Here is a 27,516-nt window from a genome sequence, read left to right on the forward strand (position 1 = left end):
TGCCAGGCATGGTGGTTGGCTGGTGAGTGCCATAAGAAATCCTGCGCTGGATTTATAGGGCAGAGAAAACGGAGCCAGGACTGCATGCTGTGATGGGAACAGTATAAATAAATCCGGGACTACTGCTGCCACATCCCATCGCCAAGGCTCCTCTGAGACAAGTGAATGTTTTCACACTGGAAGCTAAGACGTAAGTAGAGGTTTTCTTCTTTCTGTGATGGGGGGTTCAGTATATTGGGGAGCTCAGCAGTACAGACCCTCTGTCAGGTGTCTCTATGTGTACACACTAGAGCCAGAGAAACCCCGCTAGGGGGCCACAAATCAGACACTAGTGCCACATTAAACAGGTACATGTATTTTCTACATATTCAAATTGTCTCTTAATTATGATAGAGACAATTAGATAATGATGATAGATAATAGATACATAGATATAGATAGATAGTAGGTAAATAAATGATAGATAGATAATAGACTGATAATTAGTAAATAGATTATAGATAACAAGTAGATAAATAAAACGATAGATAGATAGATAGATAGATAGATAGATAGATAGATAGATAGTAGGTAAATAAATAGATGATAGATAATAGATAGATAGATAATAGACTGATAATAGGTAAATAAATAGATTATACATAACAAGCAGATAAATAGACCGATACATAGATAGATAGATAGATAGATAGATAGATAGATAGATAGATAGATAGATAATAGACTGATAATAGGTAAATAAATAGATTATACATAACAAGCAGATAAATAGACCGATAGATAGACCGATAGATAGATAGATAGATAGATAGATAGATAGATAGATAGATAGATAGATAGGTAGATAGATAATAGACTGATAATAGGTAAATAAATAGATTATAGATAACAGATAGATAGATAGATAGATAGATAGATAGATAGATAGATAGATAGATTTTATTGTATGTAAATATTCAGTTCTGTATAAACAGTTCTAGGATATATACTCAGCTTGAGATTGGTATTATATTGGTAACGTATTATGATCAGCACATGTTTTCCTATAAAGAGTTTTATTCTAGAAGGAAGCTAAGATCCTTCCTGGAAGATACAGGGGTATTTGTAGCCCCAGCAGGTCTAGATTTGCGGATTTCACCCCATTTCTGGGCACATTCCTTGGAGCTGTGAGGTAAAGCAGGCTGAGCTGGTGACCTTGTCATTTCCCCTGTACTGTCAGGAGAGATGTGACACATTCACCATTGTTAGCAGGACTCAGGTCTGTAGAGGGGATGTAATCAGAATATTTGGGGGCATTTTCCAGCCCCACCGTAGTGATCTCTTGTTTCGTGCAATGTAATAAGTGTCAGCAAATATGTTAAGACTTGGTCTGCTTTCCATCTAGGGTGAAACAAATAAATAAGGAATGCAATGAGGAAAGTGGAAGGTTGTAGCACATAAGTCATCTGATCTGTTGATGTGAGGATTAAGTGATGGTTAAACACAATATGGTAACTGGGGCTGGACAGGAAATTTGCCTGGTGCTCAGGATCTCATTACTGCAGCATAATAAACAGGCAGATTGATGTCTCCTGTACAATATGCAGGGACTGAGCGGCTCCTCCTTTACTGTCCACATCCCATGGACCAGCACTTTTCCTCACAATATGAAATATGCTAACAATGTCGCAGAGTCTGGATAGAACTCTATTATTTAATCAGACTGCGGTTTCCTGCCCTGGTTGGTCAATTCAGTATAACAGCAACAGGAAAAAAATAACAAAAGACATAACGATGGGTGTTGACGGTCCTGAGGGTGATAGATGGAGTGCCCTTTAACCCCTTGAAAGCCGAGGCATAGTCCACTGTCTGTTGTGTGATGACATCGCCTATGAGGAACGGGAACAAGGTGCCAGCCCTGTGTTATCTGCAGGTAGAGATAGAACTGGTAGGAAGATGCTGCGGAAATGATTCTGTATCCGGAGTCCTAGCTGTCTCACGCTCCTTTGGAGTCATCTGTAGATAATAATAATTCTGCTGCAGTATAAAAGGTGATGGGGCTCTTTAAAATAGAAGGACAAATATTACACTAAGACATGTCATGGTGACTTTCTACCTTTGGGATAAACAGAAGAATCTCTTTGTGGCTGCGCAAATGCACTGGATGCCAGGCCTGTCCCTGGGCCCCTTTAAATGACTGCAGCCTGAAGCCAGGAAGTGCCGACTTACCTCTGCCTGTCTACCTGTCATACACAGGAGTAAGTACAACTGTCAGCACAAAACACAACTCACAAGACCAGTTCTCCAGTGCTGTACAACAGCAATACAGCAATATTTACTGATTGCCTGGAGTTCTAGATAGAGAAAGAAAGAATATCTAAATAGATCGATATTAGACAGATAGATAGATAGATAGATAGATAGGAGATGGATAAATAGATATTCGATTAAACATTATTTTCAATTCATCATGATGTACAGTATACATTGTAGTATATATTGGATAGGATATATAAGCACATGCAATTATATAGGGTTTTGTGACTCCGCTTTTAGAGGCATCAAACACATAATATAATGTTATGTAAAAATAAATAAATTTTTATATATATATATATATATATATATATATATATATATATACATAGATTTAACAACAAAATAATTCATATAAAGCACAGGCATTACTTCTGAGACCAGAACGCTAGATAGGTGGATCTATATTTTACTTCTACACATAACATGTGATTATTATAGTATTTTCTGCCTTAGTCCTAAATAAAGTGTATTATCTGAGAACATTACATGTTGGAAGAATACTGCGCATGCTATACTGTATGCAGAAAGAAGAGTAATGATGGTCGTGACTTGTAGGTTCTGATTAGACATTCAATGAAATAAGAGGAGGTGAGGACAAATGATAGGTTACAGGAGAGCTTATCTGATTATGTGATTTATTCGACTTTTAACTGTAAATCAGTGAGGACAGGGGTGTGTGAGAGGTGCATTGCTATAGCCGCCATGTACATTCCTGATGGAGAATAGATGCAAGCACAAGCTGGAATATAACCATCACCCAGCATGTGCCTCCAGGGCTTTAGTTCCATGACACATGATATATATACTGTATTCGCTGCCACTCCAGAAACCCATCAATAAATACCGGTCCATCCTAGGACTCCAATTATAATAATAAAAGATCAGGAGCGGGAACAAGAGAACAAACCATACAGAGATCATCATCTGGATGCGTGTAATCCTGACATTGTGCGTGAAATAATAATAGGAATGAATGATGATGATAATAATAATAAAAGTAATAATAATAATAATATAATAGAAGTATTATTATACAGACACACAGCAGGCACTGCTTTTTCATTCCTGCTTCTTCTATGGAGATTGCAGTACTCAATGACTTATGAATGCGATCTCAGCTCTAGCAGTTAGTGGGCGACTGGTAGTAATATCGACAATGAAATCTGTAGCCACCACATTATGCATCTCATCCTCATACACTGCTTTCGGACTATGCTGTGCACTACCTGCTTTTTTGCCACCAGTTCTTCTAGGCAAGGTATATTTGTGAGGACACATGGAATGTATATCCCTAAAAGCTGGTAATTCTCAGGAAGCATCATGTTTGTGAGAGAGCTTGTGAAAGGGCTATTTCATCAGGTAATATGAGGAGGATACATCCCAAAATCCTCTACTAATGAGATCTGCCACTATTCTGCACCAAGGCCTCCTTTCTTTCCCACACTGATATCTGGGATCTATCTGCACAATATATATATATATATATATATATATATATATATATATATATTGGTACAGGAGTTCTGCGGACATCCTGGCTGCAGGGACCTGCACATAGTCTCCAGTTGGCACTTAGGCTTGTGATTGACAGGACTCTATTTAAATCCCAATCCTGCAGAACGTGCAGCTCCAGGAGGCGGGCAGCTCTCTGCACTCACACTGGTGACATCACCCAGCTACTGGCTGCCACTGGGCACAGATAAGGGCTACACAATCACATCATACCGATGAATCAGGGGAGGAGGGGGTGATCCTAGAGCAGACAATGGAAGTTACCGATCCACGGGACAGAAGGGGTTGAAGTGACTGTTGGCACCCTGCTGTTGTAAGGAGCACTTCTCTATGTTTGGGTGACAGTTTCCTTCCCTTGAATGGTGTCACAGAGGGACTATCTGGAAGGGGCGCTGCTATTTTTGCTCCCTTATGGAAGAGAGCAGCCCTCTCTCCCCTAAAGCCAATGCTTTCAGTATCGCCTCTCTGATTTCAGCCTCAGAACAAGTGGACACAGAGGAGCCCAGCGCTGCCCTGGAGAAGCTCTGCAGGTTCCAGTGCCACCCCATGAGCATGCACTTCAGTGCTGTTACCAGGGATATGGAGGGTAAGTGTCCCTGTCACTAATCATTCCCATAAGTAGCTCTCATCATCACATTTTCTCAGGTATCTCTTTTGTCACAATGCCTCAGCCTGTCTATGCCAACAAGTGCCCTCGGTAATGCCCTGGATCAGTAACGTGTCACGCAGATCCCTAATAATAAACTCCTCAAATGCCTTAATTTGTTCTTGTCCTCATCTTACCCTCTGCTGGCCACATGAAAGGCTTCTTGTGCAAATGTACACAGCACACTACTACCCATGTACAGGGACTGTTCATATACAATATCCATGTGTAAGAACCGCTCATATACAATACCCATGTGCAAGAGACGCTCATATACAATATCCATGTGCAAGAACCGCTCATATACAATATCCATGTGCAAGAACCGCTCATATACAATATCCATGTGCAAGAACCGCTCATAAACAATATCCATGTGCAAGAACCGCTCATATACAATATCCATGTGCAAAAACCGCCCATATACAATATCCATGTGCAAGAACCGCTCATATACAATATCCATGTGCAAGAACCGCTCATATACAATATCCATGTGCAAGAACCGCTCATATACAATATCCATGTGCAAGAACCGCTCATAAACAATATCCATGTGCAAGAACCGCTCATAAACAATATCCATGTGCAATAACTGCTTATATACAATATCCATGTGCAAGAACCGCTCATATACAATATCCATGTGCAAGAACCGCTCATATACAATATCCATGTGCAAGAACCGCTCATAAACAATATCCATGTGCAAGAACCGCTGTATGTAAAAAAAAATGCTCCTATACAACATCAATGTACATTATATAAACAATATCCATGTGCAATAACTGCTTATATACAATATCCATGTGCAAGAACCGCTCATATACAATATCCATTTGCAAGAACCGCTCATATACAATATCCATGTGCAAGAACCGCTCATATACAATATCCATGTGCAAGAACCGCTCATATACAATATCCATGTGTAAAAACTGCTCTTATACAATATCCATGTGCAAGAACCGCTCATATACAATACCCATGTACAAGAACTGCAATTATATATATATATACTACCCATGTGCAAAAACTGATAATATACAATTCCCCTGTGGAAAAACTACTCATATACAATAACCATGGGCAAGAACTGCTCATATACAATATCCATGTGCAAGAACCGTTCATATGCAATATCCATGTGCAAAAACTGCTCATATACAAAACCCATGTGCAAGAACTGTTCATATACAATATCCATGTGCAAGAACCGCTCATATACAATATCCATGTACAAGAACTGCAATTATACATATATACTACCCATGTGCAAAAACTGCTAATATACATTTCCCATGTGCAAAAACTACTCATATACAATATCCATGGGCAATAAGTGCTCCTATACAATAGCCATGTGCACGAACTGCTCATATACAACATGTATGTTCAAGAATTGCATATATACATATATAGTACCCATGTGCAAAAACTGCCAATATACAATTCCCATGTGCATAAACTGCTCATATATTATAACCATGTTCAAGAACTGCTCAACTGCATATATACACTATCCATGTACAAAACTGCTCATATACAACATCCATGTACAAGAACTGCACATATATACTACCCCTGTACAAAAATGGTTCATACATTACAACTATATGTAAAAACTGCTTATATTCAACATCCATGTACAAGAACTGCACATATATACTACCCCTGTACAAAAATTGTTCATACATTACAACTATATGTAAAAGCTGCTTATATCCAACATTCATGTACAAGAACTGCTCATATACAACACCCTACCATATACTGCTCATTTACAACACCCAACCATATACTGCTCATTTACAACACCCAACCATATACTGCTCATATACAACACCCAACCATATACTGCTCATATACAACACCCAACCATATACTGCTCATATACAACACCCAACCATATACTGCTCATATACAACAGTCTATGTATCTGGCGCAGTCAAGAGTATTGTTCCAAGCAAATCCGAATTTCAGGTTCACCAAAGAAAATACAAGTTTTCCCCGCACACATTTGTATCTATTGCATAAAATGAGTCCGTTACTATATAGAAATGTAGCCGAAAACAGGGAGAAATATGAGATAATAGCATTCATGTGAGCAGCCATCACGGGCGCACAGGTCATAAACAGGTCGCATCTAGCCTCAAATCCACTGATGCAAGAAAACCAGGTAGAATATCAGTACCCCAAGGGATCAGCAGATTATTACCAGAGGCTACTTATTAACACTGCTTAATTATGACAGCCTCAGACAACACTGCACATGGTGAGAGGCGCTGCTACAATATTACCGAAACAGATAAAAAAAGAATTCAGTCATGGAGTCAATGCAACATGACAAATGTTTAGCAATGTTGGGAGTTTGTGACAGAAAAAATAACCACACAAATTAATTAAATGAATACATACCAGTAAAAAAGGAAAAAACGAATGATATTTATTTGTATTTTATTTTGTCATAAGCATATAAAAGCATATTATAAAATAATACCTATTGTAATAATAAACATCACCATATAGATCCCAACAACGATAGTTCCTACATTACCCAATGTCAGCAGGCTTTACATATTTACAGTTAAGTGCACTGGATCATCTGCAGGATTTCTGGGCATCCATATATTATCCTATATGTTTCTCCTGTGCTTACCATAGTCATTATCACAAATATGTCACACATATGGGCAGGAAGAAAAGGATCCATTCATTGTGAGTACAATCCCTGTCCTAGCAGGCAGATATAGGGCAGGTACAGAGGAGGGTATGTGGCACCTCATTGGTGCTGGATGTTTGCTTTTAGTGGCAGTAAAAATGCCCTGTTTGTTTAGTTGAGGATGGAGGTCTACACAAGTGTGTATATCTATTGTTCAAACAATAGGAAGGGGAGGGCAGTAGTGGGAGAGAGGAGGGGGTGTAGCAAGGGTGACGCCTTATATAACTGCTCTGAAAAGTGGGTGTCATGAGGAGGAAGCTCTGGTAAGAAGAGGCACTTGTGTGTCAATCATCCCATCAGGGTCCCACAAGCGAGGACAGGACGCATTACCTGCGAGCCCAAGCTTCTGCTTCTCCAAATAGCAATAGGAACCGGTTCTCCAGCAGAAGGGGGAGGCCCTGCCTTTCTGAGCAGGCGAGGAGATAAGACACAAGACTCAGGGCTGAAGCCCAGCACACAACCAGGAGCTCTGCTGCTCTTCCCAGGGCCACTCTACCCAGTCCAGTGCCAAGGACAGGAAGGATCTGACTGGCCCCAGCAATCCAGGAATGTTGTCCACAGACAGGTTACTCAAGGCAGCCGGGGGACTATAGCTGCTCGTAGATCATCTGGGCTGAGCAAACACCAGGAAGGGAGCAGCCTCCAGATCACCTACATTGTTCTCCCAAATTCCTGCATGCAGCAGTGTTAGCCTGGACTCAGGTAGCCGCAGCCCTGCTTGGATAAGCTTTGTCCTCTGCTTTATTCTTTTTGCTTTTCTTTTTCATTATTATTTTTGGGTATGATCTCAGCAATCTCCAGTCCTTGGCTCACTCAGCTCTCGCATTTCTGCGATGTTGCAGCTTTCACAGCCAACAGCCTGAGTAGCCTAAACGCTTCTGGGGGCTACCACCTCTCCCCATCTCCGGGGGACCCCTACAGCCAGCACGAAGCTCACTACGAACCTTGCTCTGCGGCTCAGCATTCCTACAGCTTCGGCCCTGGCTCCAGCCATGCCTGCCCGGAATCGGAAAGTGCTGGAGCCTCGTCCTCCAGCTGCTCATCCTCCTCCACTCCTGGGAGCAACAGCAGCAACAGCAGCAAAGCCCCGGTCAAGAAGAACCCAAAGGTGGCCAACATCACCGTGCAGCTGGAGATGAAGGCCCTCTGGGACGAGTTTAACCAGCTGGGCACAGAGATGATCGTAACCAAGGCTGGAAGGTAAGGAGAGACTCCCCTGTGCGACTTTTAGCCCCCATCCAAATGGTAGGATGCATTGTGTGTTGCATTGCTAAAATTGGGACACATGTGTAGCTGGGTTTTAAAGGGATCATATGTATTGCAGACCATAAGACGCGTCCTATCACTGGGCATATACTGGGAGACATTATGTTCTGCTAGAATTTCCTTCACAATCTGTCAGGAGCTGGTGACCAGGGTGAACTTCTCCAGGCCTGAAAACAATCCACCGGGGAAGCTGGATGCTGGCAGTGGAAACTGTGACCCTTTTAGAAAGATGATTTCATAGTGGGAATATTTCTTGGTGTAATTACAATAATTGGCATAGCCCTTGTGGAGGGAAAACCTGAATAATTTACAGTGAGCGGTTATGAAAACATGGCCACTCACCACCTGCTAGGATCCATTATGTAGTGTCATCATATAACATGCTATATTATAGCATTACACACTGAAAGGTTGATCCCAGCAGGTACATTTACTGACACCAAGACATTCATTTCATTAATTCCCCTCCAAGACTTCATAACCACCCAAAACGGCAGCATAAATACCACTGGGATTATAGGAAAAAGGGGAGATTTGTGCCTTGTAAAAACCTGGAGGCCCTAGGGTGCTGACTGCACAATCTGGAGCTGAACCATCAGGAGGATTCCCACGTCAGGTAGACAATGGAGGAGATCAGGATATCCCACAAATGATTTCTCCAGAAACCCTGAATATATCGTGTGAAAAGAGGCCTGCAATCCCCCTGTGAATAATAATAATAATATAAATACTACTACCAAAATAAATACTAATAATATTAAAATAAATACTAATATTAAAATAAATACTAATATTATTAAAATAAATACTAATATTATTAAAATAAATATTAATATATAATTATAAATAATTATAGTAATAATAATAATAATAATAATAATAATGATTAACTTGGAATAATGATCGGAGTGGGAGATGTAGGATTCTACTTCAGCGATGTATTCTCCATTAAGCTCCACGTTATCCTGGCTTTAGTAAATACAGAATACTTTACATTTATGTTTTATTAAGTATCTGTGTTGTATTCGGGGCATTAGTGCACACATTGTGGAGGGCCCCGGCCTTATCTGTATTGTCCCCAGGCTTCCTCTAGACCTGACCTCCTGTATCTCCTCTATCTCCTAGGTGTTTGCTCCTTTTCCTCTCGGAGTTCAGAGCAAATATTATCCCAATTACTGAATCCAATTACATCTCAACAGGTGATTGTGCAGAATAGATAGGACGAGCAGAGAAATGTCAGCTCCAGGGCAAAGACTGAAACGCAGGTTCTTCCTGTCCAGTTCTGGGTGCTACATGGCCTGACACCCCCTGCTGCTGCCGCTGCTGCATATCACCGGGTGAAAATCGATTTAAAGCAATTTCAAGGACAAATAAATACCATTACTCTCACTTATATCACACTGAGGACTCCCGGGGTCAAACCTTTTGTCAAAGCCTCGACTTTATGGTATTAAACTGTATATTCTACTCACTTCATATCCCAATAATATTTATTTTGCATATCTAGTCCCCGTTATACAAAATGCCGTGCCCCCTAAAACTAGAGAAAATGACTGTTTCCCAAATGTCACAGAAATAGCCTAAAAACTAGCAGTACATCTGGGCACAATATTTACTGAACTGTATGAGAGACGATAAGATATACACTGATTTACTTAGCTAATTTTAATTTTTTTTAACCCCCCCCCCCACCCCCCAAAAAAAAACATTTACTGAATGCTATGAACGATTATAAGATATATAGGTATGGACTAATTGAAATTTAATATTTTAAGAAATCGCCTTATTCAATTATAATACATCTCTAATGCCATGAGAGATTATACCATATACACATATTGCCTTGTTCTATTTTAATACTACACATTTCCTGAACAACATCAGGGATTATAACATATACAAATATAGATATATTCCATTTAATGCTACATATTTACTGAATTCTATCAGATATTATAACATGAAGAAATAGTGATTTATTCGACTACTATGAGGTTATGAGAGATTTATTGATGTATTTCATCTTAATACTATGAGAGATGCTACCTATATACATACTGACTTATACCATGCTGTAGGTGATGAGGGAGTAAGATGGCAGGTTTTCCTTCTGTGGGGCACAATCTGAGAAGAAAGTCCTGAATTAGTCACACGGGTCACCGGCGCTGACATCTCCAGTAGGTGCAATGGATGAGGTGACATCTCCTTACATTTAGAGGCTATTGGAAACCAGTTCAGGAGTAAAATGAGTTACAAACGCTTTTGAGCAGTGGAAGTGATGGGGAAAATCAGTGATGTGTGTGTCAGCTACCTGTTTGTCCCCGCATTGTCCTGGTGACACCGTCCGCACCGCATCCCGCACAGTCCTCATTATGCAAGTTCACATTTCAAGAACTCAACGAATGAACAAGTCCTGAAAGAGGTTTTTTTTTCTGTGTGCAAATCATAGGCAGGAAAGAAATTAAACACCGGGGTCTCATTGATCACATAAGCTGGATGGGTATAAATGTAACACATATAGATACAAGTGATAGATATAAAAGTAACACAAATAGATACAAGTAATAAATAGATGTGTGTGTGTGTGTGTGTGTGTATATATATATATATATATATATATATATATGATAGATAGATAGATACATAGATATAAAAGTAAAAAATATAGATAAAAGTAATAACTTGAATGACTACCAGTCATCATAAGTTCAAGCGATTCAAAGATCTTCTGTCTGATCTATCTATTAATCTATCTATCTAGCTATATATCTCATATCTATATTTCTATTATCTATATATCTCATATCTATATATTATCTACGTGTCTATCTATCGATCAGCTTTCTATATAACAATATAATAAATTGAATTTGGAGGGTCAGGGATGAGGCCCTGCTATCAGCAGGGGGGCAGTAGCCTGCAGGCCTCCTCTCAGGGTAGGCAGGGAATAGAGGTAACATTATAGGCTCATCAATCAGGAGAGGGGACTAGGTCTGCTGATCAGATAGGGGGCATCATCTCTCCTCTCCCTCCCCCACCAGGCGCATGTTCCCCACCTTCCAGGTGAAGATATTCGGGATGGACCCCATGGCTGACTACATGCTGTTAATGGACTTTGTACCAGTGGACGATAAACGCTATCGGTAAGAGATCCTTCTAGACTATTGGCTTCTCCTCATGTACATGTCCTCTCTGGGTGACTCCATGACACATGTGTGGGGCATTACATATGTATATATCATAGGAGGTCTGCATGCCGGCCAATGGAATGAATGTATATCTGTCTGTATCACTGCTATTGTACTATACATACTTTCACAACCAGTATAACAAGTGTCTGGGACTCCTTACAGTACTGTTAGTGCCAGTGCAATGACCTGCTGTGTGCACACTATTGCGATATCGGTGTGCATGTATGAGAGGTGCTGAGAAGGTTATGTAGAGATCCTATCCATGATGGAGCTGCCCATAGTATACACATTACAGGAGTATATACCGCCTCCGTGTCCTAGAGAGGTCCCACATACACCACAAATAGTAATAGTATACACATAGTATACACATTATACACTATACAATATACATTATACACATAGTATACACATAATACACTATACATTATACAAACAGTATACACATACACATAATACATTATACAATATACATTACACACATAGTATACACATTATACACTATACAATATACATTATACACATAGTATGCACATAATACACTATACATTATACAAACAGTATACACATACACATAATACATTATACAATATACATTACACACATAGTATACACATTATACACTATACAATATACATTATACACATAGTATACACATTATACACTATACAATATACATTATACACATAGTATACACATAATACACTATACATTATACAAACAGTATACACATACACATAATACATTATACAATATACATTACACACATAGTATACACATTATACACTATACAATATACATTATACACATAGTATGCACATAATACACTATACATTATACAAACAGTATACACATACACATAATACATTATACAATATACATTACACACATAGTATACACATTATACACTATACAATATACATTATACACATAGTATACACATTATAGAGAGAATACATAAAAGACAGATACAACTCCTGTTTCATTCACACCTGGTCTTCTCTTTCAAAATGCCACCAGGTAACCAGTAGCCGTGCCCTGACTTCACACGAGGGGCACATACAGACATATATGTGCATGTACACAGGGAATACACCACACCAGGCCTATGTACACACCGAGGAATAAAACATGTCGCATCGAGGTCGGACATGTGTGTCAGATATGTGGTGCAGTGATGGTGACCACCAGTGATGAGGTGTCCTGTGCCTTCCCCCAGATATGCCTTCCACAGCTCGTCCTGGTTAGTGGCCGGCAAGGCTGACCCCGCCACCCCCGGCAGGGTTCACTACCACCCCGACTCTCCGGCCAAGGGCGCCCAGTGGATGAAGCAGATCGTTTCCTTTGACAAACTGAAACTCACCAATAACTTACTGGACGACAACGGCCATGTGAGTGCGAGCCAAGCATCTCTGTGATGCCACCATAGACTGGGGCTGCTGTCTATGATCTATCTATTATCTATTTATCTATATCTATCTATTATCTATCTCTACCTATTTATCTATCATCTATCTCTATTTATCTATTTATTATCTGTCTCTATCTATTTATCTATCTCTACCTATCTATTGTCTATTTATCTATCTATCTAGAGAAGAAAATTCCAGGGCATCCCCAGGGTTATGTTCAAAAATAGTGTTCTTTATTCACCAACCTGACGTTTCAGTCCTCTCACTGGGACTTTCCTCTTTATCTATCTATCTATCTATCTATCTATCTATCTATCTATCTATCTAATATTTCTCTCTTTATCTATCGACTGTTATCTATAATTGTCTTTTCCATTATATATTTGATCATCTATTTATTTTGTTGCATTCTGGTCATTTTTATTATGTTATTTTTATCTATGTTTGTATCTATCTGGTATAATATATCTATCTAAATCTATCATCTAAAATGTTCATTATATATTCGTTTTTTTATTCTTACCTATCTTTTTTTTAAATCATATATTTACAATCATCTATTTGTTCATCCTTGATGATTATATATTCGATCTATGTATATCTGATCTTTTCTAATATATATTTACTTATTGTTTTATGTTATCTCTATTTTTATCTATACAGATCTATTTTATATCTCTATTTTTCTATTATTTGTCTGTTTTATATCTACACATATCTTTCTTCTATTACACACTTATCTCTATTTGCTGAATACAATCTATAGTCTATTATTTTCTGCCTACTGTACTATGTCTGTTATGTCTGTCCTTATGTGCCCCACTGATTTCTACTGGCTGTGTACTCCTTTACCTCCCATCATTGATTCCAGCCATGATTAGATTTCTGTATATCGCACATGGGGGAATGGTTACTCTAGTTTGCTGGTGACTTGTGGTAAAGATTCGGGCTTCTTCCCTGTCCTGCAGATCATCCTGAACTCCATGCACCGGTACCAGCCGCGCTTCCATGTGGTGTATGTGGACCCCCGCAAGGACAGTGAGAAGTACGCAGAGGAGAACTTTAAGACCTTCGTGTTTGAGGAGACCCGCTTCACAGCAGTCACAGCCTATCAGAACCACCGGGTGAGTGTGCGCCCGCCCCCGAGTATCTTCTTCCTACGCTGCCCCAGTAATGGCGGAGAGGCCGTGGGCTCCGCTCATGACACCAATGCCAAAATAGGTTTAGTGATAGTTTATTGTCATATTGTATGGCCGCGAGGAGACAGTATAAGGCACACATGTCTATAGGAATCTATAGCTGGAAGGGAAATAGGACTGCACACAATGGAGTTCTGACTGAGGAGACTGGCAGCAGTTTCATGACTGAGAATTTCCCGCCAAATATCTGAAGTGTAGCCCAGGGGCCCCACAGACAGTGTGACGTTTCCTATGCCTTAATTCATATTATCGTTTCCTTATCGTGATAGTCACCAAATCTCACGATATTTCCTCTTCCCTATCACATAACATAGAGGGGGGGCTGCTTAATGTGCTTTATTGTTATCTTATGTTCTTATTTTTACTTTGGATATTTCTTAAAAGACAGCATGACTAGTAATCTACTGCCAGGGCTATAGGAAATGTGTCTGCAATAGGATTTTTTTTATTTTTATTTTTTTAACCTGGCTAACTTACATAAAATTTAGAAAACCATAGTGAATAATATGATATTAAAAGGAATACTTTATGAACATTCACTGGGAAATATAACATTATGATAATTACAATAATAATAATAATTATAAGCTCCTCCAGCTTTGAAAAATCATAGACATCAATTATTTTTTATGACAGTAGAATTTTTTCCCTACTTTTACGAGCTGTCCAGGAATTTCTAGAAGTCGGGTCAGGCCACTTTAATGACATGCTAATAAGGACATATAGATCAGCTATTATAATGGCCCCCCATCTTCTCCAGTGCCATCTGCTCAAGGCATTGTCCAGCAGCTCCTCCAGGAAGTGGGAGCAGAGCCCAGCTCTGGCCAGTAATGCAAGTGATGGACATCAGGAGGCAAAGAAAACAAGCCTGAACCCCACAGGGATACCATTACCTATGTAAACCCAGAGCCGCTGCACTCTGACTCCATATTACTTCCCCACTGTGACATGTCAATCAGGTTGTGTTTGGACAAAGCTACTTCTCTGTTTTCCTAGATGTGCCAGGCCTGCTGTGCTAAGGAAGTGCCTGCCACTGCTCCATAGCCTCCAATATACCCATGTAAACTAGACAGATAGATATCGATGACTACAGCAGGATATGCAGTGCACTATGTGGTACTAAAACTACAGCAGGATATGCAGTGCACTATGTGGTACTATAACTACAGCAGACTATACAGTGCACTATGTGGTACTATAACTACAGCAGACTATACAGTGCACTATGTGGTACTATAACTACAGCAGACTATACAGTGCACTATGTGGTATTATAAGTACACCAGGCTATACAGTGCACTATGTGGTATTATAAGTACACCAGGCTATACAGTGCATACAGCAGACTATACAGTGCACTATGTGGTATTATAACTACAGCAGGATATATAGTGCACTATGTGGTACTATAACTACAGAAGACTATGCAGTGCACTACGTGGTGTTATAAATACACCAGACTATATAATGCACTATGTGGTATTATAAGTACACCTGCCTATACAGTGCACCATGTGGTACTATAACTACAGCAGGCTATGCAGTGGACTATGTATCATCAATATTATAAGATCATGCAGGTTTTTGTTGTTCTTTAAATTATTATACAGTCATGCAGTGTTTTGTTTTCTCCTACTTATTATTAGCAGGCCACAGTGTGTTGTTTATTATTGTTTTCAGGCCATGCAGTGCACCCGGTGTTGTTTATTATTATGGTATTACTATCAGTGCAGCCTTTGTTATTATTACTTTTTATCAGGCAATGCCATTTGTTGTTTATTATCAATTATTGACATTATCAGGCCATGCAGTATGTCGTTGTTCTTTTTATCATTATTAGGTCATGCAGTGTGCAGTTGTTCTTTTATTATCAGGACATGCAATGTGTTGTTCTTATTATAAGGCCATTCATTGTGTTGTTGGTTCTTATTATTATTATCATCATCATCAGGCCATACAGCATGCTGTTGTTCTTTTATTATTATCGGGACATGCAATGTGTTGTTCTCATTGTTATTTTCAGGCCATGCAGTGTGTTGTTGTTTTTATTATCAGGCCATGCAGTGTGCTGTTCATCCTATTATTATCATCAGGCCATGCAGTGTGCTGTTCATCCTATTATTATCATCAGGCCATGCAGTGTGCTGTTCATCCTATTATTATCATCAGGCCATGCAGTGTGTTGTTGGTTCTTCCTCTTATTATCATCAGGCCATGCAGCGTGATGTTGTTCTTTTATTATTATCAGGACATGCAATGTGTTGTTCTTATCGTTATTTTCGGGCCATGCAGTGTGATTTTCATCTTATTATTATCAGGCCATGCACTGTGTTGTTCATCTTATTATTATGAGGCCATGCAGTGTGTTGTTATTTTTATTATTATTATCAGGCCATGCAGTGTGTTTTTGTTCTTAGGCCAATTATTTCAATCAGTTATTGTGAGCCAACACCAGGTGTAGGTCAAACGCACAGAACAAGTGCAAATCTTTCCATTATACATGATCTCTGTGGAGGCTTCATTACAGGTTTTGGCTCACTGTAAGGCCTCATGCACACGACCATATGTATTTTGCGGTCCGCAAAAAACACGGATGACGACCGTGTGCATTCCGTATTTTGTGGAATGGAACAGCTGGCCCTTAATAGAACAGTCCTATCCTTGTCCATAATGCGGACAATAATAGGACAAGTTCTGTTTTTTTGCGGAATGGAAATATGGACATACGGAAACGGAATACCTTTCATTTTTTTGCAGACCCATTGAAAAAAAATGGAACAGACACAGAAAGAAAATACGCTCGTGTGCATGAGTCCTAACTGTTGGAAATAACTGACCAAATAACTGGAGTGTGAACTCCACCTTATTATCAAGCCATGCAGTGTGTTGTTGTTCTTATTATTATCAGGCCATGCAGTGTGTTGTTGTTCTTATTATTATTATCAGGCCATGCAGTGTGTTGTTGTTCTTATTATTATCATCAGGCCATGCAGTGTGTTGTTGTTATTGTTATTATTAGGCCATGCAGTGTGTTGTTATTATTAGGCTATGCAGTGTGGTATTATTATTATTAGGCCATGCAGTGTGTTGTTATTATTAGGCTATGCAGTGTGGTATTATTATTATTAGGCCATGCAGTGTGTTGTTCTAATTATTATTATTATCAGGCCATGAAGTGTGTTGTTGTTCTTATTATTATCAGGCCATGAAGTGTGTTGTTGTTCTTATTATTATCAGGCCATGAAGTGTGTTGTTGTTATTGTTATTATTAGGCCATACAGTGTCGCTATTATTAGACTATGCAGTGTGTTGTTATTATTAGGCCATGCAGTGTGTTGTTCTAATTATTATTATCAGGCCATGAAGTGTGTTGTTGTTCTTATTATTATCAGGCCATGAAGTGTGTTGTTGTTCTTATTATTATTATCAGGCCATGCAGTGTGTTGTTGTTCTTATTATTATTATCAGGCCATGCAGTGTGTTGTTGTTCTTATTATTATCATCAGGCCATGCAGTGTGTTGTTGTTCTTATTATTATTATCAGGCCATGCAGTGTGTTGTTGTTCTTATTATTATCATCAGGCCATGCAGTGTGTTGTTGTTATTGTTATTATTAGGCCATGCAGTGTGTTGTTATTATTAGGCTATGCAGTGTGTTGTTGTTATTGTTATTATTAGGCCATACAGTGTCGCTATTATTAGACTATGCAGTGTGTTGTTATTATTAGGCCATGCAGTGTGTTGTTCTAATTATTATTATTATCAGGCCATGAAGTGTGTTGTTGTTCTTATTATTATCAGGCCATGAAGTGTGTTGTTGTTCTTATTATTATCAGGCCATGCAGTGTGTTATTGTTATTATTAGGCCATACAGTGTCGCTATTATTAGACTATGCAGTGTGTTGTTATTATTAGGCCATGCAGTGTGTTGTTCTAATTATTATTATTATCAGGCCATGAAGTGTGTTGTTGGGCTTATTATTATCAGGCCATGCAGTGCACTGTGTTGTCATTATTACCACTAGTTTGTTATTAATATAGCATGCTATGCAGTGCAATGCACTGTGTATTGTGGGTACTGTAGGTCATGTACTGCCCCGTGTTTTACTATGGGTACAATAGGCCAAGCAGTGCACTGTGTGTCGTTTAGGGTAGAGAAAACCATGCAGTGCATGCACATCATCACCTATGACTGACACAGGGAGAAGGAAGCAGTAGTCCCCGGCACTCTTGTGAGCTTGGCATTTTCCTGATGACCCGGGACAGCTGCTCTGTCTCTCTCTCCCCCTCTCATTGCCTCTCTCCTGGTTTCTATCACTTTGACCTCTAAGTCTGAAACTGTCACAGAAAGGGCTTAAAGTTTGTTTTTCAACCCATTCCGGAAACTCACAATCACATACTTTATCCACTGATTTACTTAAATTTAGAGAATGCCCAGCCTTGTCCCAGATGAGCCAAATAAATACACACCAGTGATCTGTCTTGCTGCTCTGCTGGTGACCCATCTCTATAATGTGCCATGTTCTTACAAGTGCATGCTACACACCCTCCTATTCTCCCAGTGACCTCAATCTGCTAGAACTGGTGTTTTTGAATGGCTCTGCTTAGTTCTGTGGAGAAAAACCCATATGTTCATTTACAGATCCTAAGGCCTCTTTCACACGAACGATACGGATTGGCTCCGGCTGCGTTCAGTAAAACTCGCACCATTTTGCAAGCAAGTTTAGTCAGTTTGGTCTGCGATTGCGTTCAGTTATTTCCGCTGCGCGGGTGCAATGTGTTTTTCAGCGTTTTTCACGCGTGTGATAAAAAACGGAAGGTTTACAAACAACATCTCTTAGTAACCATCAGTGAAAAACGCATCACATCCGCACTTGCTTCCGGATGCATTGCGTTTTTCATTGAAGCCCCGTTCACTTTTATGGGGTCAGGGCTGCGTGAAAAACGCAGAACTGATGCGTGAAAAAAAACCCATGTACACAGACCTATTGAAATGTATGGGTCATGATTCAGTGTGGGTGCTATGCGTTCACATCACGCATTGCACCCACATGGAAAACTCACTCGTGTCAAAGGGGCCAATGGTTGTTTCTCTGCCTCTTACGCCTAGAGAGATGTGGTATGAACAGAAGAAAGGTTCAGCTCTGTAGAAGGCTTCCTTGTCCAGCAATACAATCAGAAAAATATATTTCACACTAAAAGGGCCTATGGAGGTTGAGCGATTATTACTTGAATTCTTGTATAATTGTTAGAATTTCAAAAATGATTGTCGCATGTAACAGTGTGCTGTGATCAAATGACAAACGAGAAATCATTTTCCATGGATCGGATAAATCTGCCTGACTAAAAGATTACTGTTAGTCGCCACCGAATCCTCTCGTCTGGTCAGAAATCTGCCGGTCATTAGCAGTGTAAATGAAAGAAAAACAATTGTGATGAGCAAACAGCAAAAAATATTTAACGTGTATTTCACGGAATTGAACTTCTTCTGAAAGCAAACAACTCGCTAAATCATCGATCGCTGCGCGTTAATGAAAAAATATTTTTCTGTCTAATAGGACCCTGAGAGCTCGATCTAGACACTAATCTTAATGCATTAAATCTGTCCTAAAGGAAAACTGTACGAGAACAATAATCTCACACCTCATATGACAATATTACATATAAAAGAAAATATACATATCACGTCAATGAATAAAACACGTTATTATTAGGGATTTGCATTTTTGCTCTTTATCACTGGAAGTGTTACTAAAATGTAGTAAATTTATTAAATAAATGCTGACACTATATAATAATACATTTTATAACAATACACTTATGTATATTTGATGCACACTTTCCTATTTCTGGTTGATACTTTATTTCATCTAGAATATAATCAAACAGAATGTTTTTTATTTACCTTTTTATTTTTTTGTAATGTGAATCAATCCGTTATATATTATTTTTTCCCCCCACTTTTTGACTTATGTTCCGAATTTTTAATAATAGCTCAACCTTGCTGAATACATTCAATACATTTAAAAAGTCCCCCTTTTCCTGCCAGCTGACAAAATAGTTTTCTCTTATGTCGCATCGCCATTTTAGTACTTGCAGGTTTAGCTCAGACCAACAGGTTATTGCACATTGTTCACATATTTTTGCATGGTTGTTGTTTTGCCATGAGTCTTTAAATAAATATGGATACCGCTGATCTGTTAAGCTCAAGTTCTCTTTTGATTAAATAGAATTTTTTTTTTAATTAGAAAAATCCAGCAGCTTTGTAGTCGTTTTAATACTTCACATCACAAGCACTGAAGTAGAAATGTTGTACTGCATTACGTTTGGTGCCTTTACTTACACTCAGGCCTTGTTCACAATACAACTGTGAAAGGAAAGCTAAAATACAGAGCTAAGATATGAAGGATTAATTCCTTAAATCAGTATTATTTTTAAGCTTTGCTATGTTTCAGGGCTTTTATTTTGTATTTTGATATACATATTTTATAACTGTATTTTCTCTCATGTTAAACCTATAAATATTGATCTGTAATACAGATGTCACAGAAATGTAATACTACATCAATCCCTATTATGGACACCTTTTCCCCCAGCTCCACTCTCTTCTAATACGACATGTGATGGAATATAACTGTATTGAGTTATGCATGCTCTGTATGGAAATACAGCTGTGAAAACATATGGATGTGTACGCTGTCTCCGCCACTAAATTTGGCTCTGTATTACAAATCAAAACAAAATGAACTGCAAGCAAATTTTGTTGTGCATAAGACCTCAACAATTATTAATTTGATGATAAAAGGGGTTGTATGAGATAACTAAAAGTTCTAGCAATGTCCCCAAATCCTGTCAACATAAAAAATAAATGACATACTGCGCTCTTCTCTGTGATGAATGTAGCTAAGGACAGTGATTGGCTGCAGCAGTGATGTGCCGTCCGTATACCTGCATGTCACCACTGCAGTCAGTCTAGAGACCGAAGCAACAGCACGGAGAATGGCGCAAGAGAATGAGGCGAGAGTGCAATCCTTTTCAGTTTTTACAGCATTTTTAAGCATTCCTTTACGATTAATTATCTCAGACAACTCCTTTAAGAGCAGGTTTCAGAGACACAGCTTTCATTAGAATTTTCAGAATTGCGCATGTCTTTGCAATTCTCATGATAAATCACGTATGTCAATCAGTATTTGCACAGCTCATCCTGTGATAATGTAAACTAAAAGAGATAAATCCTCATCTGTAGTCCTTAAAATCTGTGCTAAATGTAAGCTAATTGGGTACAAACTATATAGTTAGCAAAAAACATGAAATGATATATCATGTATAATTTATATATGGCCATTGAAAAAAATCTACATTTGGAACAAAAAAAATTTCCTCTAGTTTGAGCAAACAAAAAGAGTAATTTTCTACATTGTGATATGTTGTATTTTTGCATATTTTTATGTCCTGTGATAGGTCATCATTTTAGTAACTTTTTTTTTTTTTTTTTTTAGATAACACAACTTAAAATCGCTAGTAACCCATTTGCCAAGGGCTTCAGAGACTGCGACCCAGAGGACTGGTGAGTAAAATAGAATTACCGCAAATGTTATTTATGGAGAAGAACACACATGTAGTTACCCTATCAACCAGTTAAACTCCACCGTATTTTATTATACTTTTTATCAATACAACTCAGATTAAAACGATTAGTACCTAATATTCATAGCAGGTCACTGACATACCCTTACATTTGTAGTTTTATAAACTGGGTTAACTTGCAACAAGCAAATCTTTACAAAACAGACACTTGCATCATATTTTCATAGAACAAGTGGCTGCTTGTTTCAGGCCTCAGTTCAGTGTGTTTACACAAGGATATTACAAATTCACCACACAGTGGATAGGAGTACAGTGAGGGTAAGAGGCTACCAGAGGAAAACAGTGTTATTAAAATAGCTACTGACTAATTTATCACTAGATTTACTACTAATTAAAAAAAAAAAAAAAAACGCAAAACACTTGTGTAGGTCGTGTCCTTCATATGAAATCTTCTTATCTTGAATATAAGACAAAAGAGCTGTATAATAAAATGATAAGATCCTGCTTAATGGAGCACACATGCTGGCACAAAATATAAAGCTTTATTAGATAGGTTAATATTGTGTGGGGACAAATGTTCTGAAATATTTATGATGTGTGTCACCTTCAGGCCCAGAAACCATAGACCAGGATCCCTCCCACTCATGAGCGCATTTGCAAGGTCCAGGAATCCGGTTTCATCACCTCCACAGAATGGAAGTGACAAAGGTCAGTAAAATGGCAGCCTAGGTAATCGTGAACTTGTTCAATGTGGGGGGGTTGGAAATCGGAATCTTACAATTGTGTTGTCATATTGATACAGTCTGACATTATATGACTGTAAGGCAGTTTGTATACCTCTTGCGCACACTTCTTTATAATTATGGCGCAGAACAGAACGGAAATCTACACCAGTAGGAGCTGGCATAAATGTTAGTTTTGTGGTGTAATTGATAATTAATGATCATTCCCTGCCTCACTTTGTGGAAAATGGCTTGTGCCAAATTTTCCAACTTTCTGACACCTGAAAGCTTGTCAAATATGTCTCACTTTGTTTGACCACCACAGCACTGATACACCTTCATAGTCAGAATGAATAATACTTATATGATAAAAACAAGCTTTTTTTTTTTTATGTTGCTTATACATTCCCAACACATCCATATGAATCACATTTGGACTTTCAGGTCCTGAGTGGTGATAGGCTTTAAATGTAATTATCTACAACTTTTCATTTTTCACCAACTTGTAGACCTGTTTATTCACATTCTTAGATGGCTTTTAATTTAGATTCATCTGCTGGCTGACTGTAGAAAAAAAAAAAATCACAACATTTGACATCTTTTAGGGCATTTTATCTATTTTGTTCCTTATTTTTAGCAGAACACGAACAGCAACAGTAGTCCTTGTTCCCCTCCATATGCTGTATTTTCAAAGCAGGAAACGATTGGCAGACTATGGGCCATATACCACGCACGCACACACAATCACACACAGTAGGAGTTTTTCCTGCTTCTTACACTCTAGATTTCAAAAATGTCACATACTGGTACATTTTGCATGCATTTATTTTCCATTATGCAGTGCAAACATTTCTAGAGACACCAAGGGGGCCCATCCTCTAGAGCACACTTTGGGTCTGGTCAAACAAAATGCAGTCTGTGTTTGTTTAGGGTTACACAACATTAAGAAATTTCAAGCGTGCACATACTTGTCAGTCATTTCTTTCAGATTTCATCCCTATAAGAATGTCTTGTCAGGAGGACACAGCTTTCAATTCAGCACAATGATTAGGATTGGAGGGGTTTTCCGCACAACGGTTCTGTTGCTTTTCTTCCCCACCCTGCACTTAGACTGTGAAGTGCTGGAAAATAGACAGCTTACTTTTTAGATAGATTCGCTTGCATTGATAGCAGCTTTTGCTCTGAACAATTGCAAAGCCCCCTGTTTATTTTACTAACAGGGTGAAAGAACATCTGATCCACTGAATACAAAACAGCAATAACAAACACATTTTTTTGTATTAATCCATGAATTTAATTTTAGCTTTGTGCTTTCCTGTTCAGTGCCAGATATGAACATGTCGGGCCTGCAGGATGCCAATTGGAATGAATGATAAAATAAATTAACTAGAAGAAAGTGCTGAGCTGTTTAGAGATTCAGATCTCTTTGACACGTTTTCCGCACTGATGCGATGCATTTATTGAAGGCGAGGCATCATCTTTGTGTTCAGGAAAAATCTTGCATGTTCTATATTGTGCATTTTTCTCGCAACTCTGGCTTCATAGGAGGAAACAGGGCTTGTGTGAAAAAAAACAACATCCGGATGTAATCAAAATGCAATGAATTTTTTACCGATGGTTGCTAGAAGATGTAGATTGTTATTTTTCATTTTTTCTTCACACGTGTGAAGAAATAACGGACAAAAACATAGTTGCAGAGCTAATTCAACCTAAATGCAAAACCATCACTTTTCTCCTAGACAGATCCTGACACAATCTGTATCACTTGTGTGAAAGAAGCCTTAGGCCCCTTTCACACGGGCGAGTTTTCCGTGCGGGTGCGATGCGTGCGGTGAACGCATTGCACCCGCACTGAATCCTGACCCATTCATTTCTATGGGGCTGTGCACACGAGCGGTGATTTTCACGCATCACTTATGCGTTGCGTGAAAATCGCAGCATGCTCCTCTTTGTGCGTTTTTCACGTAACGCAGGCCCTATAGAAATGAATGGGGTTGCGTGAAAATCGCATGCATCCGCAAGCAAGTGCGGATGCGGTGCGATTTTCACGCATGGGTTCTAGGTGACAGTCTATTCACTGTATTATTTTCCCTTATAACATGGTTATAAGGGAAAATAATAGCATTCTGAATACAGAATGCTTAGTATAATAGTGCTGGAAGGGTTAAAAATAATAAAAAAGTTAACTCACCTTCTCCTCTTGTTCGCGTAGAGGCCGGTCTGTTCTTTAGCTGTGGCTGAAGGACCTTTGATGACGTCAGATCACATGCTCCATCACCATGGTGATGGACCATGTGATTGGAGCATGTGATCTGACATCACCTCAGGTCATTCAGTCCACAGCTAAAGAACAGACCGGGATCTACGCTAACAAGAGGAGAAGGTGAGTTAACTTTTTTATTATTTTTAACCCTTCCAGCACTATTATACTAAGCAGTCTGTATTCAGAATGCTATTATTTTCCCTTATAACCATGTTATAAGGGAAAATAATACAATCTTCAGAACATCAATCCCAGACCCGAACTTCTGTGAAGAAGTTCGGGTCTGGGTACCAAACATGCGTGATTTTTCTCACGCGAGTGCAAAACGCATGACAATGTTTTGCACTCGCGCGGAAAAATCGCGCATTTTCCCGCAACGCACCCGCCTCTTATCCGGGCAAAAAACATGACGCCCGTGTGAAAGAGGCCTTAAAGTGGCCTTTTAATTGTAATTTTCAGACCATACAACCATGGTCCTAGTGTGTACAAATGCGCCTTCAATAGTTTTGGACAGGTACATATTAAAAATGTTGCTGGTTAGACGAGACAATTGTTATGATTAGAAAAATCTATAAAAAATATCACTGTGTGTAACCGCAAGCTAAACTAGCACATATATATGGTCTATGCACAGAATATCTTCCAATATCATACAGATTTCTAGGGATGAGCCTACATACACCACCAACAAACATATATGCGGAATACATCTCCACAAACAAGAGTATATAATGCCCCAATCATAACCATAATCAAATATAACATATCTGTGCAAAAATAAAAAAGTGTGCAATTATTGAATAAGACACGAGTGGTAATAATACAGGTCAGACTGATTTCCTACATTCTCTAAGCCCAGATTTATTTCAAAAGTGTCTAATGTTTTCTTTCCCAGTGCAGTTAGATACAGTTTATATCTGTAGAGCACAGAATATAATTTTATGTTAACTCAATTGTTTTGCAGATGGAGACAGGAGAGATTACGAAAGGGACACCAGTGGCACTCCATTACACGGGGATGCAGCCCATCAACAACTAATGTCCAGAGTTCTCAGCCCATCACTTCCTGTGCCCGGTGGACTTGTATCTCTTAGTACTGGCAGACCCAGTCCTCCCCATGAACTCCGATTGGACCCTCATTCTCAGGGTTCAGAACCTCTCCATCACCACCCATACAAGTACCCAACAAGCTATGATCACTATCTAGGAGCAAAAACCAGACCAAGTCCCTATCCTTTACCAGGCATCAGAGGACATGGTTATCACCATCATCATATGAACCCAGCAGCCGCCAATATGTATTCTGCAGCTGGTGCACCTAGCAGTTATGAATATGGACCAAGATAACGGGAGTGAATAATCTTATTGAACAACTATTTAAACTTATTAGACAATGGATGTTTTATGCATGATTTTAATTGTCCAGTAGTGTATGCTTTGGATTACATTACTGCTGAAATTAAAGTTGCTCTCACCCTAAATTCATTAGGGCAGACATAGTTACCATTGTGACTGGGACAGCAACCAACAAGCGCGCTGGATCTTCCACCTAATCCTGCTGATGATGCTGTGTCACTAGAAAGGACATGCTTTGCCAACAAAGGCACTTTGAGATGTGTCAGTGACTTGCTGCAATGCTGTGCTGGGGGCAGGGTGATGAGCACAGAGACTAAGGAGGAGCAGTAAATTGGACTTTTATACAAGTTCAGCTTTACCAATGCTACTGGAAAAGGAAGTGCAGTATCGGCCCCCACAGCTGCTCTGTTCGTGAACCAGTGATCCCGACCTATTCACACAGGGCATTGACTTCTGCAGGGTCAAGTGCACTATTCTTGCTTTAAAGAAGCCATATGCTTTTGTTGTGCTGTTTTCTTGTATTTCCTGGAAATAAATGTACAGTATGGTGGGCTCAGTTGCAGATGAGCCTTGAGGTATTAAAATAACTTCTTTTTTTTTTTACCTTTGGAGAGTGAAGTTTTGGCTGCACTATTTGTGAATTAAATGCACATTATGTGCTATTAAACTATAACTATGCAAGTCTTTTACTGTGTAGCCTATGTTCCTTCACAAAGTCATCAAGTAATATAATAAAACTGCTTTACAAATGAGCACACTTGAGTAGACAGTAAATGTATAGTGGTGCATCAAGCAGCTATGTCCTTATTCGCTTGTTCCCAACCACATAACAGTGTAACGTAATGAGACACTACAAGATGTGTGCTGTGTAAACTCAACTTTTATTCATTTGCTGTGTATTTTCCAGATGTAAGTTTAGTTACCGTGCAATTATTCATTTCAATATGATGCCACCTTGTCAACACTTATTTATCGGGTGATAACTAATGTTTGAACTGCGTTAGTCTTACATCCGTTTGGCTCAACTCATAGGTTTGTGCAAAAACTTCTGATCAACCCAGTGGTTTAAAGGAAGCACTGCTCTACTACACTGGCTAGACTAGAAGCGCCCATGAAGTTTTATTTATTTAGTTAATAAACAGAATAAAGCTACTCTTATTTATTTTCCAGATGAGATTGTATGATAGCATGCCTACGTTACCAGATGCCCTTGTGCAACTAACAATTCATTTCTGCAAGCACTGTAAACACAAGTGTAGATACATTTGTAGATATGTATGTAGAAAAACAACCTGTTAAACTGAAAAAAGAATGGTTTCCTATAAATGTTATTTTTGTCTTC

At 38.9% G+C, this 27,516-nt stretch overlaps 1 protein-coding gene across 3 annotated transcripts; it reads left to right on the forward strand.

The window, feature by feature from the left end:
* On the forward strand, positions 1-27,516 carry TBX1 (T-box transcription factor 1). Of its 3 annotated transcripts, none has more exons than XM_044275568.1 (9): positions 1-190; positions 4,286-4,396; positions 8,021-8,378; positions 11,486-11,587; positions 12,855-13,026; positions 14,016-14,171; positions 21,746-21,813; positions 22,444-22,541; positions 25,783-27,516. In XM_044275568.1, the coding sequence occupies exons 1-9, from the start codon at positions 166-168 to the stop codon at positions 26,163-26,165; spliced, it is 1,473 nt and encodes a 490-aa protein (XP_044131503.1). In that variant the 5' UTR covers positions 1-165; the 3' UTR covers positions 26,166-27,516. The 3 variants fall into 3 exon arrangements, with proteins under 3 accessions (XP_044131503.1, XP_044131504.1, XP_044131502.1); XM_044275569.1 differs by lacking the exon at positions 1-190 and adding an exon at positions 2,094-2,237; XM_044275567.1 differs by lacking the exon at positions 1-190 and having other exon boundaries at positions 4,180-4,396.

This window comes from Bufo gargarizans, chromosome 1 (assembly GCF_014858855.1).
Source record: "Bufo gargarizans isolate SCDJY-AF-19 chromosome 1, ASM1485885v1, whole genome shotgun sequence".
Classification (NCBI taxonomy): Eukaryota; Metazoa; Chordata; class Amphibia; order Anura; family Bufonidae; genus Bufo; species Bufo gargarizans.

Bases quoted from the DNA above. Each gene is read 5' to 3' on its own strand.
- TBX1 (XM_044275567.1), top strand. From the start codon at position 4,222: ATGGAAGAGAGCAGCCCTCTCTCCCCTAAAGCCAATGCTTTCAGTATC. The intron at 14,172-21,745 runs GTGAGTGTGCGC...TTTTTTTTTTAG, and splicing joins CAGCCTATCAGAACCACCGG to ATAACACAACTTAAAATCGC. The intron at 21,814-22,443 runs GTGAGTAAAATA...TGTCACCTTCAG, and splicing joins GACTGCGACCCAGAGGACTG to GCCCAGAAACCATAGACCAG.